This window comes from Ambystoma mexicanum, chromosome 3p (genome assembly GCF_040938575.1).
Source record: "Ambystoma mexicanum isolate Mex_15411 chromosome 3p, UKY_AmexF1_1, whole genome shotgun sequence".
NCBI lineage: Eukaryota > Metazoa > Chordata > Amphibia > Caudata > Ambystomatidae > Ambystoma > Ambystoma mexicanum.
Window position 1 is genome coordinate 550,170,756 of NC_090925.1, and position 17,847 is coordinate 550,188,602.

The window sequence follows — 17,847 nt, forward strand, 5'->3', positions numbered from 1 at the left end:
GGGACCGACTACTGTCTCCCAGGGCATGTAAAGTCACCATTGGCTTTACTAGTCCCAAATTATGAACAGAAACCAGTACAAACCATCATATTGTGGACGTACTGGTTGGGGCAATTCAATTGCCCCGGGGTCTGTTAGTTGAGGGGGCACGTCTCCGTCCCCCCTGATCGAGTTTTGGCTGGTGGCAGTGGATACTACTTTTTATATTCGACCACGAATATAGCCCTATGGGATTTTCCCATTGTTCGAGGCTACCAACTTTAATTATTTCATTCTCATAGCCTCAAACATACCGCCGTTTTATTTATTTAATATTAATTCGCCGGTTGGTATTTTTTGCCAGGACTCTATTCTAAAATGGCGTTTGTGTTCTCTTCTGTGACTCCAACCCAAGTCGAGCCCTTTGTTCCACTTTTGGCGGGCTTCTCCGCAGAAGCCTCCAAAAGTGGTGCCACTCTGCCTGGGTACCACAGGAGGTGTGGGAGGGGGTTTATGCACCCTGTACTGAGCTACCTTGGTAACTCAAGTCATACTCTTGTGTGATTGGCCCAAGTGGTGAACACTTAGTATGTTTGAGTGACAGCTAGGCTGAGTGAATGGGGGTGTGCTGCATAAAAGCAGGGCTTTGGGGACTGGAACTTCAGAAGTCGCCACAGGACCTGAGAATCCGACGAGGGAGAAGCTGAACCGACCTGCTACGACGACACCACCAGTGGAGCCCTGCGGAACCGACTCACCACTTCCCGACGACAGAGAAGATCTCCCTGCTGGAGAGTCTTCTTCCCCTGATTGGTGGGCCCAACCAGTTTACCTTCTTTTTCTCACATCCCAGGACGTCTTGTGGTCGAATTGCCCGTGCCAAGCACCCCGGCAACCGAATAGCCACTTACCACTGGACCGCAAACTAAAGGACCGCTCCTTTTAACTGAGAACTCCGCGGCTGGTCTCTTCCCTGGCAGTGCAACGGACTCCTGTCTTCCTCCCCGACGAAATCCTCTCTTCCTCCGGACGAAGCACCGACTTGCATCCGCTGCCAGGAACAACTGCCCCTGCTGGAGTATTCTCACCACTTTAAGGTACCGTGTCCGCCACGCCTCCCTTTCTAAAGATTGCTACAAGGTAATAATAATCCCTTAACCTTCTGGACTGGGCTGGCCGCCTTGACCATCTAACTGGTCCCTTTCTTTTTGTCCAACTCTTTCTGAACCTTTGAGACTTTCATGCACTTTTCAACCGTGTGACCATGGACACATTTTGTTCTGATCCTCTTAAAGTGGATCCGGCCTTCTGAACTCTAACTTCACGGTTTGACTCTGCCTTCCTCTCTTGTTGTGTTCTTGTGAAAGTGTTGGGATCTGTTTCAATTTATACTCTGCTTTTCTCTCCCTTTTAAAACGAATTATTAGAGTGCCATCTGCGTTAAGCGCTCACCGCTGTCTGAAAATAAGTGGGGCTTTACTTAAGACGTGTCTAATATTCTTTTAAGGGAGTGTATATCTTTTAGTGACCGTGTTTTTGAACTGCTTAATATTAGTGCCTGTGTGTTTTACTAGATGTGGTTTTAAATAATTATATCTCTTTTACACCAAGCTCTCGTCAGTGTTTGCTTATTCTACTGTGTTCTTTTGACCTATTGTGAATACTCTGTATACTGCCTAACTCTTCTTGAGAGAAGTCTGACTGCTCAGCCACAGCTACCAAGTGAATCTGTGTGGTACAGACTGCTACCAAGTGGGTTTACTGCCAAACACCTGTAGTCCTAAATCTTTTGCAGTGGTCCCAGAGGGAACTGCACAGGTTTCTGCCTAACACCTATGAAGCCTAATGGCCGTGTAGTGTGGGGGTTCCAGCAGGTGCGTTCAAATAGTCCCTGGGGAGCCACACGCTGAGGCCCAGAGGGGGGCCCAGCCCGCCAAGAGTGTTCTTTTCAGTGACTGCTAGCTCTGTGTCAGAAATAGCGCTCCTTGGTGGTGATGGGGGCAGGCACTAACCTATTGCTGCTGGAAAGGGCCCCCCCCCCTGTCCGCACGGGCGCCAGGTCTAGCGTCTCGCTCCTTCTGGTTTCCCCACACCCCCGTAGACCGCCGCCCGTAAACTCAGCAGGATTGGGGGGGGGGAATTCTGCAGCTGATTCCCGCTGGGTGGTGTGCCGAGCACCGTCCGACGAGTCCTTTTTTCTGGGGCCTTTTACCCACTGCTCTCTGGGCGACTCTCTCCCCTCTCCCGGTCCACCGCCACCAGGGGCCCGCAGCCCCGCGTCCTCCCGAGGATGCCGGCGCTACGACAGATCCGCCCACACCCCTGCGAGTCCTCAGCAAAGGCGGAGAAAGGAGCCAGCTATCAGACGGCCCAGTCCCACGCAGCCCCTCCTCGGTGGGTGTGCCCCCATTCGCGGGCCGCCGCTCTCGAGCCCGGGGTGGAGGGGTTCGACTGCCCCAGACGCAGGAGACTCCAAACCCACGGCCTGGGCCACCGCCAACGAAGCCCGCAGTCTGCTCCTCGGCCGCCGCTGCGCGGGGGACCGCGGCTTCTCCCGCTGTCAGGGTCCGCGTATGGCGCAGTTCACCAGTCCGGCGGCGGTCCCCCTGTTCTTCCACAGGGGGGGGGGGGGAGACCGTGCTATTGTCACCCCGCCAACATGATTTCACCTGGGGATGCACTCGATCCGCTTCGTTAATGGGCTTATTGTCGCGGCCCGGGGCGGAGAGACGATCGGACGTGTCCTCCGTCGATGGCCGCCATCTTGGAATCCTCCAATATACTTTAATTAGAAAAAAGGGATCCAACCTGGGAAAACGTAACGGGTCCCAGGTTAGCTTAATCGCTTCTATAAATGAGTTTGGTGACTGCCAGTTGGAAATCGCTCAATCGGCCTTGTAACGTGCTGCTACCAATAGGCCGGCTGCCGGATTTAGCACGACAGAATAGCTGTCCACCAAGGGAGGGTATGTTAACGAAATGTCTTGTAAGAAAAATATGTAAAATTGCTTCAAATTAAACACCTCTGGGTAAAAATTGTGTGCGAGCCCACGGATGTTCCATGAGCAGACCTGAAACCCTGGGGAACAAGATTTAACACACAGCTTTTGTTTATTCGATTCTAAAGAACGTGTTAACCATTACCAGTTCCCCACTTAGGCTTTGTCTAAGACAGCCAGATTGCTTTCACTGACCTGCCTACACCTTTCATTTTCTAGTACAGACAATTTGCAGGGCGGGTATCATTGATGGCAGTGCGTCTTCTGTAGTGGTGTTTTTAAGACGAAGGTCCCCACTACTTTACCAGAAGTGCAGCTCTTTCTACCTCCATGAGGTTATATCCCAAGACCCTTTTGACTATACAGGAATGAATATGCAATAACAGCCAATAGAGCGTTATGGTCATGGGTGAATCCAACTTTTGCAATTTTGCAGCGCATGAATAATGTCAAATAATGCAAGGACATTGCCACGATTCAAAGACATATTGTCTGCACAAATGGGTAAGCGTTCTAGCCGATGGATCAATAGTCATCCTGCTCGCGAATCATAGGTCGCAGCATTTAATGTTACATTGACAGTTAAACTCATGAGGTCCCTCTGTCGTTTTTGTTCGAGTTACAAAAAAAATAAAAAAAGGGGTATGTGTCATGAGAGTGGCATTCGGCACATAAGATGCTTTCCCTTGCAGGGGGTTGCGATCTCACTGCTGACTCTTCAACTAACCACTGTCAGCAGACCGGGTATAACCTCTGCCATACCTGAAATTGATATATTGGCCATGGAGTGCGTTGAGATGTTTAATAAGTCTGCCTCAACCCCCTATTCCATGTCTGTTACTTGACAATTGACTTTTCGTACGATGATGCAGCACTGAAGCTGGCACCACAGCCAAAGCTCGGATGGACTTTCTGGATCCAAAATTTTCTCGAGTTTGTTGTAGTTTTGAGGTTTCTACTCTTGACTTTTAGCACCTTTTCTCACTCTTGCGTTTTTTTCCACCACTCGTAGAAAACTTAATTTAATAATTTATGGGGTTTTGCACCTGCGCCTCATCAGTCTCTGGGACATCTGAGACACCTGAATGATCACCTTGTTGAATGGCTATGAGACTCGTGAGGCGGCAGGGGGAATTGGAGCTGCTGCAGCAGCGGTGTCGATGTTAAGTTAGCTTCTCATAGGTGATCTTCTCCCTCTGATGACAACGCAAGCTCCACACACATCGCCGATCTCTGCTCTAGAGTTTGTAAAACTATATCCTTCTATAAAAGGCATTTCGGAATTCAAGACGCTCAATTATGCTGCTTGCTCTTTGCAAGTTGAGTTAATTATCTGATATCCTTAGCAACAAGGTTAAAACAAAATTCAAAGCTGAGATGTTAGTGACCCCCAATGGGGGGCCCGGCGTACATGGTCGCTGCAAGGTAGACAAAAAGAACGAGGGGGGTGCTGATGACGACAAAGAAATGGAGCTCTCATGTCTTTCCTCTATCAACAACGGTGATGCAGATCGAGGCACTGAAAAATATGTCTCCAACAGACCCAGTTAATCTTGCCCAGCATCGGAAGTACAGTTGATGATATTCACCATCACTTCTTTTAATCGAGCAACCGGTAAACAAATAGGCAAACTGTCGCTAGCTTATTCTAAAGGGGTTGCAGACAAGTCCATGCCCTGCTCACACCTCAATAACTCCTCATCAGGAATATCCTTCACAATAATCACAGCAGCTGCCCTTATCACAGAGTATTCCGAAGCGGGAGTGGCAATTTAGAAAAGAAAGCTGTTGGAGTGTGGGTTGTAACTGCCTCTGCACTCGAACCATGTACCAAAGGGGGTTGAGTGACGAGCAACATGGCAAGTCTAGACCCCTCAGGAGCAATCACCAACATGTCCGTCACCCTGGCCTCTCGAGGAGATGGCTTAAGTGGGGAATTCTGCGTAGCTACCGTTTTAGCTTGTAACGTGTAGTTTGTAGGCATGTCACTTAATACTTTGCGCTAATCAGGCACACAAACAATATGTGAAAACCAATGTCTCAGCACTTAATGCCACACTCACCAATGACTTTAGGGAAAAAAAACACTGCATCCGAGCGTCAAATCTCTATTCCTTGATCCTTTCGTGAGACTGCCGTGTGAGTGCACTTCAGCCCGTACTTCATGCAGTGCTTGACCCCTAACTGGGCATCTAATGATAGTTCCTCCTCTTCCTCCTGCAGCAGCTGACAGCGGCACAAGAATACGTCCCAATCACCACACTCCGACTGACAATCTGGTGTGCAACTACACTTGAGCCTGCACTTCACTTCACTTTTGAGGTTTTTAGTAGAGTGGAAAGTGATCAAGCTACCCTTTCCCTGGATGTTTGCATATCCACAAAGATTATGACACAGACACCAGTTATTTTCTGGGGCAAGGCAAAGGCCTCAAATATTTACTCCAATCAAGGCTAGACTGCTGATGAATACAGATATATGCATGAAAATATTAAGTATGCACATACAAAGAAATGTCATCCCAGGTCAAAAAGGTGTTGCCAGCACCAGCCACATTTAAGCACAATAAAAGGGGTCGTTTTGATGTGGTTTGACTAATTATTGAAATCCTTAGGAAGAGAAAATTCCTTCCTTGTCTGCAGTTCTGTCCACTAACAAATCCTCTTGGTCCAACTGCTTACAAGTGCGGGAGTCTCCCGGGCCTGAGGTAGACTGGCTTGCTACTGCTCCACCATAGCTATATTTTTAGAAAGTCCTGGGTCATTCCCTGACAGTGCCCCCATCCATTCCTTGTTGGCTGGTTGCCCTTTCCTGCTCCCCTGAGTTGGCCTGGATCGTTGGTCGGGCACCTCCGTGCTCCGTAAGGGTGTAGAAGCAAGAGACCGACACAAGGGTGGCATTGTGATCGTTATAAACTTGTATTCACTTAAAAAGAGTTGGGGAAATGCCTCCCTAGTCCTAACACTAAGAGGAATGTCCCTGCCTCAACAAAATGTTCTAATGGGTAGGGTCAGAATGTCCAAAATCAAGTCCACTGTTGTGTCAAAACCTTTTCTCTAACACTCCCACTAATAACTCAAACCAAAGTGCAGGGAGGTGGTGTTCTTCTTAACAGTTCAATAGTTCCACTGTAGCTCAAAACACAAAAGTTGTCAAAAGGTGCAGAACAACTCCAAAAAGGAGGGACAACCTTGGTGCTGTAGGGTGTCTGCTCCTGGTGTTGCCAAGAGAGGCTTTCCACTTTCCTTCAAGGGGCTTCGTTTCTCTTTCTGCTTCTTGTCCTTACTTAATAACACAGTTGAAGAGGTAGGTTTCATTTCCCCTTCTATTCTTACAGTCAGTCTGGTGCACTAACCTGCCAAACGGGTTTGTGAATTATTTTTTTAAAATGTTTTTATTAGGTTTTTACATAACCTAACAATTACAACACAGAGCAACAGGCTCCACTGTAACACTCCCCGTAACCAACCCAAATAAGGCCTGCACTCCTACCCCACCCTAGCTTCACTGTTTGTGAAGTTAAGTATTTATGCAAGTATTATTGCTCAACTCACCTCTCTCAGGATTAGTTTCAATGGTCTTGGTTTTACGTCTCTTGAAGTCCCAGCCAATCTGGTACACTAACCTTGCAGGTACCGTGGCTAGAAAGAGCTCTCTGGATGCAACATGCTTTATGGCGTGGCCCCAGACACTTATTTCTCTTCCTTGTAAATGTGGCAGACCTGGTGCACTCACCTCCCAGGTACTGCCATGAGGAAGATTACCTTGGATCCAATCTTCATATGAGTGAAGGTCCCAGGCTCGCTTTTCCTCCATCTCCACCTTTCCTGGACTACTTTCTACATGACCCTGTATTCAGTGCCTCTCTTCTGCTACTACTCCTCAGGGCCCCTGTGTCTACCCAACAGCCAGCGTACCTTGTTTCTTGGTCCACAATGGCTGTGGGTCACTCATGACGCCAGCGGCCTGCTGTGGGGGTTGGTCTGCGTTCACCGTCCTCTGGCGCTCCTCTGTGAACAGGCAGAGGTAAGTGAGACTTCAGGATGTGGCTTTGCTTCCTTGCGTCCACCCCCTGGCCGGGCCCACCGGGAGATGTTGCTTTCTTGCTCGGAGAGCAGTCACTCCTTAGGGCCAGCTTCTCTCCTCACTCCAGTCTCGTCATCCCGCTCTGCATGCTTCCCGAACTACCTTGTACACCCGCCTTTGACTGCATTTCCTCCAGGGAGGGCTGCGGTTTCTCCAGGGAGTCCTTTTTCCATCTTTATACTATACTGCTAAGCGTTGTCCATAATGACTAGACCGCACTGTTAGTGCTTGTGTGGTATTCATCATTCTTCTGCGCTTCTTCATCCTGGTAGTTTTACTTTGATATTTATATGGGTAGCTCTTGTTCTTTTTCGTCTCAGTACATGGTGCGACATTCATGTAGTCAACCTGGCAGCATAACATGGGGGAGATGAGGACTATGTTACCCTGCAGTGTGGTTCAAGGTATGGGGGTTTGATAAAGGGTATCTACATACCGTTTCCTCCCCTCTGTTGTCCCTCATCAAATGAGGGATATCCTTGCTGTGAAGGGTCAGAAATGAGAGGCGGACAGATGTAATGTTTTCAACATCAGACTATCAGATTATTAAAGAAAAAAAGTTGGCTGAAAGCCTTTCTGTCCCTATTCTAAAAAGAGTTTCCCTACTTCAAAAACTAAATCTAAGGACCAGCCTGTGTCTCGTCGTCAAATATATAAACTGTCCTTGGGTCCAAAACTTCTGATCCTCGCACTACAATGAACACTAAAAGTGCAAGGAAATGTATCTGACCTATATTTGGCAAAAATACGAAGGAAAGTAAACAAATCCAATAGAAACAGTATTTTCCAAGAAGGACTCCTTGATCCAGAGGGTATTTTCCCTTGCCGGGATTAAGTATGATGGCAAAAGTGTTTTTCAAATAATAGCTTCTTAAGGATGGCGAAAATGTCCTTGGTGTACTTCATTACCATATACTTTGCAAAACAATAGGTTTCTCTAGAATGGACCGCCTGATATACTCCCCTGCCAGGAATCCTCGATTCCCTGGCATACTCGTCTGCCAGGCATCTTTTCACTCTCTATACAACTTGACTGGACCTCCTGGTACGCCCTAATGGGTCTTACAAATCCCCTGGGGTACTCTCCTGCCAGGTATCTCGCCTCCCACTGTTCACTGTCTGGCAAGTTCCTTTCACCAGAACTTCTTACGTTCACTGTCTTTTATTTAACACAGTTGTGCTAATTAATTGTGCTTTCTACTTCATTGGGTTGAGGTACTACTTGTTCCAACTCTCCCTACACAGACATCTCATGTATGGGGATTTGTCCAAGTTCTGCCTATTTATTCTTCATTACTATTCATTTACTCAGGGTAACACTCCAATTTTCCCCACATTGATCTCTCATGTTCACGTTCGGTCTTTGTATCTCACTGGGTTGGTATTCAAATATCTTTGTTTGTTCATATGCCTGTCAGTATGCCGGGTTCCCCAATGGCTCTGGGTAGACTCACCCATGTACGAAAGCATCTCTGACCTGTAGCACACTGACGCAGTGTAGCTCCCGCCATGGGAGGGCCTCCCCTCCAATGTAGACCTCCTTTCATATCTCCGGCAGCTCTGCCTTCACCCACCAACACGACCGCTGCTCGTCTGCACAACCGTACTCCCAGCAGCTCCGCTGTCGCTGCCGGCTCTCCGACGGTTTTCTCTCTGTGCCTGCAGTGCCCCTTCTGGCCTCATGCCACACAGGTATGGAGTGCTTGTGAGCGGCGAAGTGGAAGTGCCTGCTTCTCCCAGCGCGGCTCTTGTCCAAACTGCTGTCTGCTTCAGCTCTGCTTCCCCAGTCTCTGGCTGCGCTTCCTCCTTCTCTGCTTCTTCTGGTTTCAAAGCGGACACCGTTTTTAAATGCCCGGCTGACTCAAACCTCCCCAAAACAACTAGTCTGCATGTTAAACTTGGTGGCTCTTTTGATTCGCATTAACTCCTTCCCCTTTCTCGTCTCAGTACCTGAGGCTTTCTGGAAGTTGGGAGTTCATAGATTTTCTATGATTTCCAATGTAATATTGTTCAGAACTTTGGTTTAGAGAATCATTAGAGACAAGAGATGTTAAAGGAGGGGTATGTGTGTATGAGGCATGAATTATGTTTTGGCTAGAGTGATTTTCAAGAAGAGGTTTTTGGGGTTTACAATGGGAAAGGACCTCAGCTCATCTAATAAACCTGAAGAACTAGTCAACCAGTTAGAAAGACTGATGAGAAGTGAAATTAGTCAGAAATTACACGCCACTACACTTTCTCAATATTATGAGGCACAACGTATCCCTCGTGGGTTAAAAATTGAGCTTACAACTTTATGCAAGGAAAAGCCAGACTTTGTAAAGAGATGGAGGCATATTCTGAATAAATGAATGTTCCTTAGATTTAATATTGCTCACAATTGTGGAGCTTTCAAAATCATTAACTATAGAAGCAGATTTAGAATCAATTAAAAGCACATTGACTGAATCCATTACTAAAGAAGAGTTGAAATCTATCCTAGAGGACATAAATAATAAACTGGACAATTACAAAAAAGAAATCGAGGCGAAGAAAATAAGAAAATTCATACGAGATACCCTGGACTATAAACTAGACAGTTTATTCATGGAAAGAATATTACCATCAGAAGGATTGGTCAAAGTGTGGTAAATCTCAGGAAACGAACAAGAAACAACTATCCAGGTGGATGATCAAGTAGCATAGTCATCCAGAATTTCGAAACTGTCCTCTGAAAACATCACTTCTTTTTTAGACCGTGCAAAACAAGAAGCGCGAAGGAAAAATCTGTCAAGAAAAGTGAACTTTCCCCCAAAGAAAATCTAGTAATTAACAATTTAAGTCACAAATTAACCCCATTTGAACAAAACACATTGCAAAAGGTATCTCATTTGTTCCACACCACAGCAGCTCAATGCTGAAAGAAAAGATTTTTGTTTTTTTTTCAAATTAACGCCTAAAATGAGTTTAAAAATATTTGTTGACACATGTGGATGGGCTAATCCCAGAGAAGAAATTAAATATTTGGAAATGAAACCCAAAAGTACATTTCTGCCACCAATCCAAAATCCTTTATTGGAAGTCTTTCAAAAACAGGTCATAAAAGGCTTTAAAAAATTGAACTTCAAAAAAAGATCCAAATTTAACTTTACACCGAGAGAACAACAGGCAAGAACTCCAACCTCGTCATCAAACCAGCAGACAAGGGGAGAGCATTAGTGCTAATGAAAACCACGCAATACAAGATGGAGATTGAAAGCCAATTAGCAGACCAGAATACCTACTGAGAAATCTTTGTGAACTGTAAAGAGGAAGTACGGCAGATCATCAAAACCGTACTAGACAAAGCAGAGGAGGTGATCAGTCATCGCACAAAAAAATTCCTCACCTATTTACACCCAGCGGTACCAATAATATATACCGTACCTAAGGTTCACAAAAATACCCACCTGGTAGACCAATAATAATAGCAGCCAACAACAGCCTGCTAGAACCGCTGGCTCAGTACATAGACCGTGCAATACAACCTTTAACTCACAATTTCAAAACATACATCAAGGACACAAATGACTTTTTGAACAAACATCGGAACACAGCTTTTGATGTAGACAACGACATTCTATTTACGATGGATGGGATGTTTTAAGTTTATATACAAACATAACCCATCAAGGCGGAATGGAAGCCATGGAATGGTTACTGCTATCTCCTATGGAAAAATGCAAGGCAGATTAACTCTGTTTGAAATGACTGAAAATAGTCCTACAGAACAACTTCTTCATGTTTGAAGATAGATATTTCATCCAAATATCAGGAACTTCTATGGGGGCCACCATGGCCCCAAGGTTTTATTTTTTTAAACTTTTATTTAACTTTGCACTGATTCATCACATTATAATATTGTAGTTACATCATACAGTGGTCAAATGATATATATAATCAGATTATACATACTTGTAGTCAGACAGATACCATATTACAACTGTCACACCACTTCAATTTGGCTTTCCGTATTTTCACATTTATCACTCAAATATTGTCCGAATCCCATCCTTATATCTTTCGGACGGTTCGACATAGGGAGCAAAGTAGCATACACTTCGTCATTATCATTTGCCCAAGTCATATCACTCATCCACTCTTTCAGGGGGGGAGGGGGGCTATTTTTCCAGCACATCAGTATAGCCCGCTTGGCTAAGAGCAGGCCTAGGTTCAGGAGTCTGCGGGGAATAGTGTTAATTTTGCCTACATATCCTAGTAGGCAGAGACCAGCTTCACACTCCATGGCAGATCTATCATTGCTTCCAGTGCCTTGCAGACATCTGTCGAGTACTCCGAGTGCCCCTCACGACCACAACATGTGCAGAATATCCGCATCGTCATTCCCACATCTAGGGCCCTTCCTATCTGTTGCGGTGTACATTCTCCTGGAGGCTATCTGGAGTAAGGTGCAGGCTATTGACTATCTTAAAGTGAATTAAACGATACCTGGAATTACAGGATATATATTTTGTTAGCCTGCATAGTTGCGCCCATTGTATATCTGTAATTGTAGCCATGGTCCCAAGTTACGTCAATACGTACATGGCATTCCTGGAGGAGAATACTTTTTTTGGGAACACAAAACGGACTAAACATTTGAAATTCCTGGTAAGGTTCATAGATGGTTTATTTGGAATATGGAACAGATCCCAAGAGGAATTGTCTGAATTTTTTTATCACATGAACACAATGGCCCCAAGAGTACAATTCACATCTAAGACTAGCAAAACATAGATATAATTTCTGGATGTTGAAGTCTGCACTAAATCTGATGAACTTGAAACAACAGTATTTATGAAAAGTACCGACAGGAATAGCCTACTTCATGCCAACAGCTTTCACCCCAGGAAAACAATAGAGAGTATGCCTTTTAGTCCATATTTAAGGTATAGATGCATCATGTCAGAAACCATGAATACACCATAAAATGTGAAGAACTAAAAAAGAAATTTGAAAGGAGGATATGATCAGGCAGTCATCAACAAGAGTGCAGTGAAAGCAAGCAACATCAGTAGACTCAAGGCACTGGAACCCACAATACATGAGTCGGATGAGAAATGGGTGTATGCGACAACCTACTCCCATCAAAGCACAGAGATTAAATAATTTAAAAAAATTGGCAAGCACTTACACTAGATCCCATGATGGGGAGATTGTTTCCTGAACCACCGTTATTTGCATATAACAAGAGTAAATCTATTAGAGAGCATCTTATCAAAGTGGATTTCGCCCACAAAAGATTCAAGACTCAAAAATACAGTGGTATCATCCCATGCCATAACTGTAATAACTGCCATAACTTGATAAAAGGTAATTCCATTAACCATCCACACAAGGGATATAAAATCAACCTTTATCATTCCTCATCATATGACTCAAAGAATGTACTCTACGGGATAAGATGTCCCTGTGGGTTATACTATGTTGGACTGACCACAAGGAAAGCCAAAAAAGAGATGGTCAGAACATTCGCATGGCATCAGAGAAATCACCAATAGTTCAGCATTTCATCAAGCAGAGACATACCATTGCACAGATAAGATTGATCATATTGGAGCAAGTTAGCATACCGAGAAGAGGGGGCAACCTGAACAGGTTGCTACTACAACATGAAAATTATTGGATTGACCGATTTAACTCATGTCCCCCAACAATGAATATGGAGTGGGACTTATTTGTTTTCTGTAACAGAATGGAATATTGGAAGACAAACACCCCAAACATTCAGAATGGAATATGGGGAATTTTGAATATATCACAAATCGGTACATCGTCATGGCAAACTGAAGGCACAAGCAGCAGATTCATCGCTGCAAAAATAACATGTCACTGAGGAGATAGCAGATACATATCCCATTGCAGACCCACACCATGAGTGAGGGCATATGAGTAAAGAATTGTAAAGCTCGGGTGTAATTTAAACATGGCGCTCAGCGCAAACACAGGAGCACTTTCCTCATTTCACATTGTTGTTCATGCTCGGGTGCATGTGCAGAGGTTACCTTAGCAACCAGGATCAACACAGTGAGAGGAGAAAGCAAGGAAATGTTAGATCGCGGTGATCCCACACAAGGTAAGAACAGGAGTTTTGGACGTTCCCTTCGAGTTAATGATGACGGCAGCAGAAGAGACACATTGCTTTATCCGGATATTTCAGATTGAATGCATTGATATTTTACGTCTGCTAAGAGTGTAACAGTAATTCCACAACGCGGATGCACTGCCTGAAAAAGGAACGTGCACAGCACACTAACGAGAAGAGGAGATCCCCATACGGTTAAAACACGGATAAAGAGGTATGACCTGGCCTAAAGTAATACGCACGTTATTGTGCTAAAATGATACATCTTTAGTTTACAACTAAACAAGGATTCCTGCCTTTAGGTACATCTATCCATCCAGGCAATGCTGAGCAGTAATAACCCAAAAAACGGTGTAATGAGGATACATCGCTCTTCAGCTTATAACAGCCCCCAAAAATTGACTCTTGCTACAAGCCACACCCAGTGGGTTTGCATCGAGGTGAGCACCTTTTTAACTTAACTTTAAACGTTTGTGCATTATAAAAACACGGGGCATAGAACTGGGACACAGTGCTATTAATGTAGCGACTGATCCCAGTTCTAGCCCATCCTACATGTCTCAACTCATGTAGGTCTCTCAAACCTTATTACAGATCTCGCCCTCGTTCACTGAGGGTAGAAAAATACACAAGTTGACTCACATTTGTCAAAACGTCAGGCAGGCGCCTTTGCCAGAAGACTCAGGTCAGTAGGTGTTTAACATATCTTTGGATTATAAAAAATGTGGGAAAATACAGTTACAAATAGATTCACACATTTTTCATTTAGTTACATTTTTCAGAAATCTTTGAATTGTCCATACCTGATGAAGGGCAGGTAAGCCCGAAACGCGTTCTAGTTTAGAGATAAGGAGATATACCTTGAATCACCTATATGTATATTTGGACTCATCTCACATGATCGGACTCGAAACATTCATGTTCTCACAGAATTTAATTTGACTATGAGATTGTGACAAATTTGTATCTGAATATTTGTTTTGAATACAATCATTTTTTAAGTGTACAATGTATTAAGAAGTGTAAATTGACAGTATGAATCTCACTATTTCTATGTTTTTGAATATGTTCATTTAATCATCTATTTAACCTTTTAGTCTATTAAATATTATATCCCTGACCATATTGAACTTCATTTAGCATTTCTTTTATGCTATAAAGTGTGCACAGAGCTTCAGTTCCAACGGACTTGGTAGCACTCATTTTTCCTTAAGGGCTTGTAAAGGGACAACAAGTTATCAAAATTTGAGGAATGAAGCAGTATTCTCTGTGAAGGGAAGAACACCGCCTCTTTCCTGATGGGGTCATCGCCTTTCCCCGACAGCCATCTCCTCTCATGTGATCTTCCCTCATACCATCCCCCCAGGGTCAGGATCATGTAACAGCTGCCATCCCTTGGCTATGTGCGAGGAGATCTTTACCAGGTTTAGTGATGACTCCATAGGATTCATCACACTCCCCAGGGAATCCTCCCACTGCGTTCCACACTTAGCGGGACTATTGGACTGTGGCCGTAACACACATTGGCAAAATGAGAAGGGCTCTCCCCATGAGAGAAGGGACATACAGAGATTAGTCACAGCTCCTGTTGTGATCTTCATGGCTGTCAAGTCTTTTGCCTTTAGGGTCATTGTTCCAGGTATCCTTGTGGTCCTTTACTTCACCTGGATCCTTTCTGGGTTGTGTGTTTGAGTCCCTCTTCTAGGATCCCCAATCAAGGTTAGCCAAACCCAATACCCAAACTTAATTCCTGGAGTAAATTCTTTGCCACCAGTTACGAGAGTACTTGTTCACGGGTTCCGGGGTCCTGTCCCTGTAGTTGGTTCCACCTGCAGGGTCCAGTAGTGGGAATTTGAGCCCTTCTACCATTGATCTTTGTTGGAGGGAGTTCGCTTTGTGCTCCCTCTGCAAACAGCTATTCCTGACTGGCTTGTTCTCTTCTTAGGAGTCCCCCAAGGGTGCCCCCTTTGGCTGGTATCCCTTTCTGATCACAACGGTGGGATAAAAGAAGAACATAACTTGCTTTTCCCCTCTAGCCTCAGCAGACCTATGGGATTCAGCTGCAATGTCTCCTATTATGAACTTTTGGAAACTTCTCAAATGCCTTTAAAGTGACATGCTAAGGTACTTACTTGAATGAAGACCTTTATCCTTGTCCCCCCCACAGGGCACTGAAGTTTTTTTTAGTTTTTATTTTAACAAAAACTATTTCAGAATGTACTAGCATTACATTATAGGTTTTAGTATGACATCACTGCAGTTCTAGCGGTTACATTGTGTTCAATTCATTTTAAAGCTAATCAGCACCCATTCAGTTCCAATACTATAATTCTAACTGTACTTCTTTTTATTTTTTCATTATTATTACATTTGTTAAATGCCCAAACCCTCGGGTATCACGGTGCTGTTACAGACATCTTTCAATAATATTCAACAGTTATCCACGAAACAACAAATAAAACAAAGTACATTACATAGGTTGAAGCATAGCATGATCGCTTTTGCTGCATACACATTTTGGGAATGGTCGACCCTAATGAGGCATCTGTTTGAGCTTCCGCAGGGAAGGTGTTTAGGATCTATGAAGTTTGACTAGTATTGGTTGAATAACCAGGTTTTTAATAGTTTTTTGAAGCATCGGAGGGAGTCTTATTTTTGATGTTTAATGGGAGCTTGTTCCAATGTTTAGGGGCCATGACTAGGAAGCTGCTACCCCTTGCTCTGGAGCATTTGAAGCAAGGAGCGACTTATTATTTGACCGGAGCGTTCTATTATATTCTTTTTTGCTTATTGAATTGTTTAAGTAGATGGGAGCTTTGCTGGTAAGGCATTTGTGGGTAACAATATTTTAAAGATGATTCTCGCCTTGATGGGCAGCAATGAGTCTCTCCTAATGTTGGAGATGTGGTCAGACTTCTTGATTCCTAGGGCTGCTCGTGGTGCTTTATTTTGCATTGATTGTAGTTTCCCTACGTTGGAGTTAGAGGTCCCTAGTAGGAGTATGTTGCAATTGTCCAACTTATCAATGCACTGATGCTCTGGCTAGAGTATTGCAGTTTGTAGACGTGAGGTACTGACGGCTTAGTGCAATCAGTTTGGAAGTGTAGGAAGTGGACGCCGATAAAGCGTTTACATGCCTGGTCATTGTTAGTTTGGCATCTAAATACACTCCTAGGGTTTTGACCCGTTTTGATACTGGGATCAGAGTGCCATCAATGTTAATGGCTGTGCAGTCTGAGTGGAGGGCACTGATTTTAGATTAGGGACCCACAATGAGAATCGTTTTTCTCATTGTTGAGGCAGAGGCTATTCATGGCAATCCAGTATTGGATTATTCTGTATATCTTGTTGATGATTATCATATCCTGGGAATAATCCCCTGAGATAGGTATGAGGATCTGGGTGTCATTTGGGAAGTTGGTGTAGATGACACTCGTACCGTCCAATGCTGAGAAGAGAAGTTTAGTGTACGCGTTGTATAAGGTTGGCGAGAAACAGGACCCTTGGGATACCCTAATGGGGACTGGTATGGGATCAGCAGCTTCTTTACCAATGATAACTCTAGACGTGCGTTCCGCTAGAAATTATTTCACCCAGATGGTGGCATCTTTGGAGAAACAGAAATCATTAGCTAGAGTAGCACAAAGTTTATCATGGTCAACTAAGTCGAATGCTGCAGATAAATCTAACAGGAGTAGTATGCAGAGTTGGCCTGAGTCCCTGATGGTGTGTATCTGGATTTTCAGCTCCAGGCGAACCGTTTCCGTGCTGCGGTTGGGTCTGAAACCAGATTGTCTAGCTCCAAGGAGCCGTTTCTTTTTGTTCAAGATGGGCTTGAATTTGGTTGTAAGCTATTTTGTCGATGATCTTGAGCAAGAACAGGACTGTGTTTATTGGTCGATAGTTGGTGGGTACTGTAGGGGCTAGAGAGAGTTTTTTCAGCAATGGGGTCAACCATGCTTCTTTCATACTTGCCGGGACAGTGTTTGTATTGTATGACACATTCACAAAGTTAGTAATAGAGTTTAACTAGGTGGGATGGGAAGTAATCCCTTTTGCACTTTGAGGCTTTTAGTTTGGCAATGGTGTCTGCCACTGTACCTTGGGTCACTGGGGAAAATTGGAATTGCAAGTTTTCCTTAGTTTTATTAAAATTGGTGATGGACAAATTGTTTTGTCCTTTTGTAATTGGACTTACTATCTTTTATGTGTGGTGTATTTTGGTTGTAGCTCATCCCCTCCTAACAGTGAAGTTTGACTGCTCTGTTAAGTTACTCCTTGAGAAAGTTTCAGTCTAGCTTGGTGGATACTCTCTTCTACTCAGGACAAGTCTCCTCATACCCTTCACCAGAGGGGTGTGAAAAACCTCCATAATAGTTGCAACCACACAGTGGCAAAACATTCAAGTAATCCTCCAAGACATAACTACTTCATCAGCTTTAAGCACCATTTTATCTGAAGCATATTTGCATCACTTCTGTCTCATATGCAACTGTTGCTTACATTAACGCAGTCGAGAAGAAATTGTGGATGTCTCTCACCTGTCCACTGCTACAACTACACTCTGGGAACTCGTTTCTCCAACAGATTCTTGAATGCTAGCCATCTGCTTTTTGTCAACGCCACCACCAACAATCGTACCTAAAGAAATGTAAAATAAAAAATCAATAGGATTTCTGC

General features: G+C 44.3%; 1 protein-coding gene across 1 annotated transcript in view; it reads right to left on the reverse strand.

The window, feature by feature from the left end:
• ARFGEF2 (ARF guanine nucleotide exchange factor 2) overlaps window positions 1–17,847 on the reverse strand; it is a 2,106,550-nt gene that overhangs the window by 914,094 nt on the left and 1,174,609 nt on the right. The window contains exon 23 of the mRNA XM_069651280.1: window positions 17,709–17,808. Coding sequence (XP_069507381.1) covers window positions 17,709–17,808 — 100 coding nt within the window. The remainder of the gene's footprint in view (window positions 1–17,708; window positions 17,809–17,847) is intronic.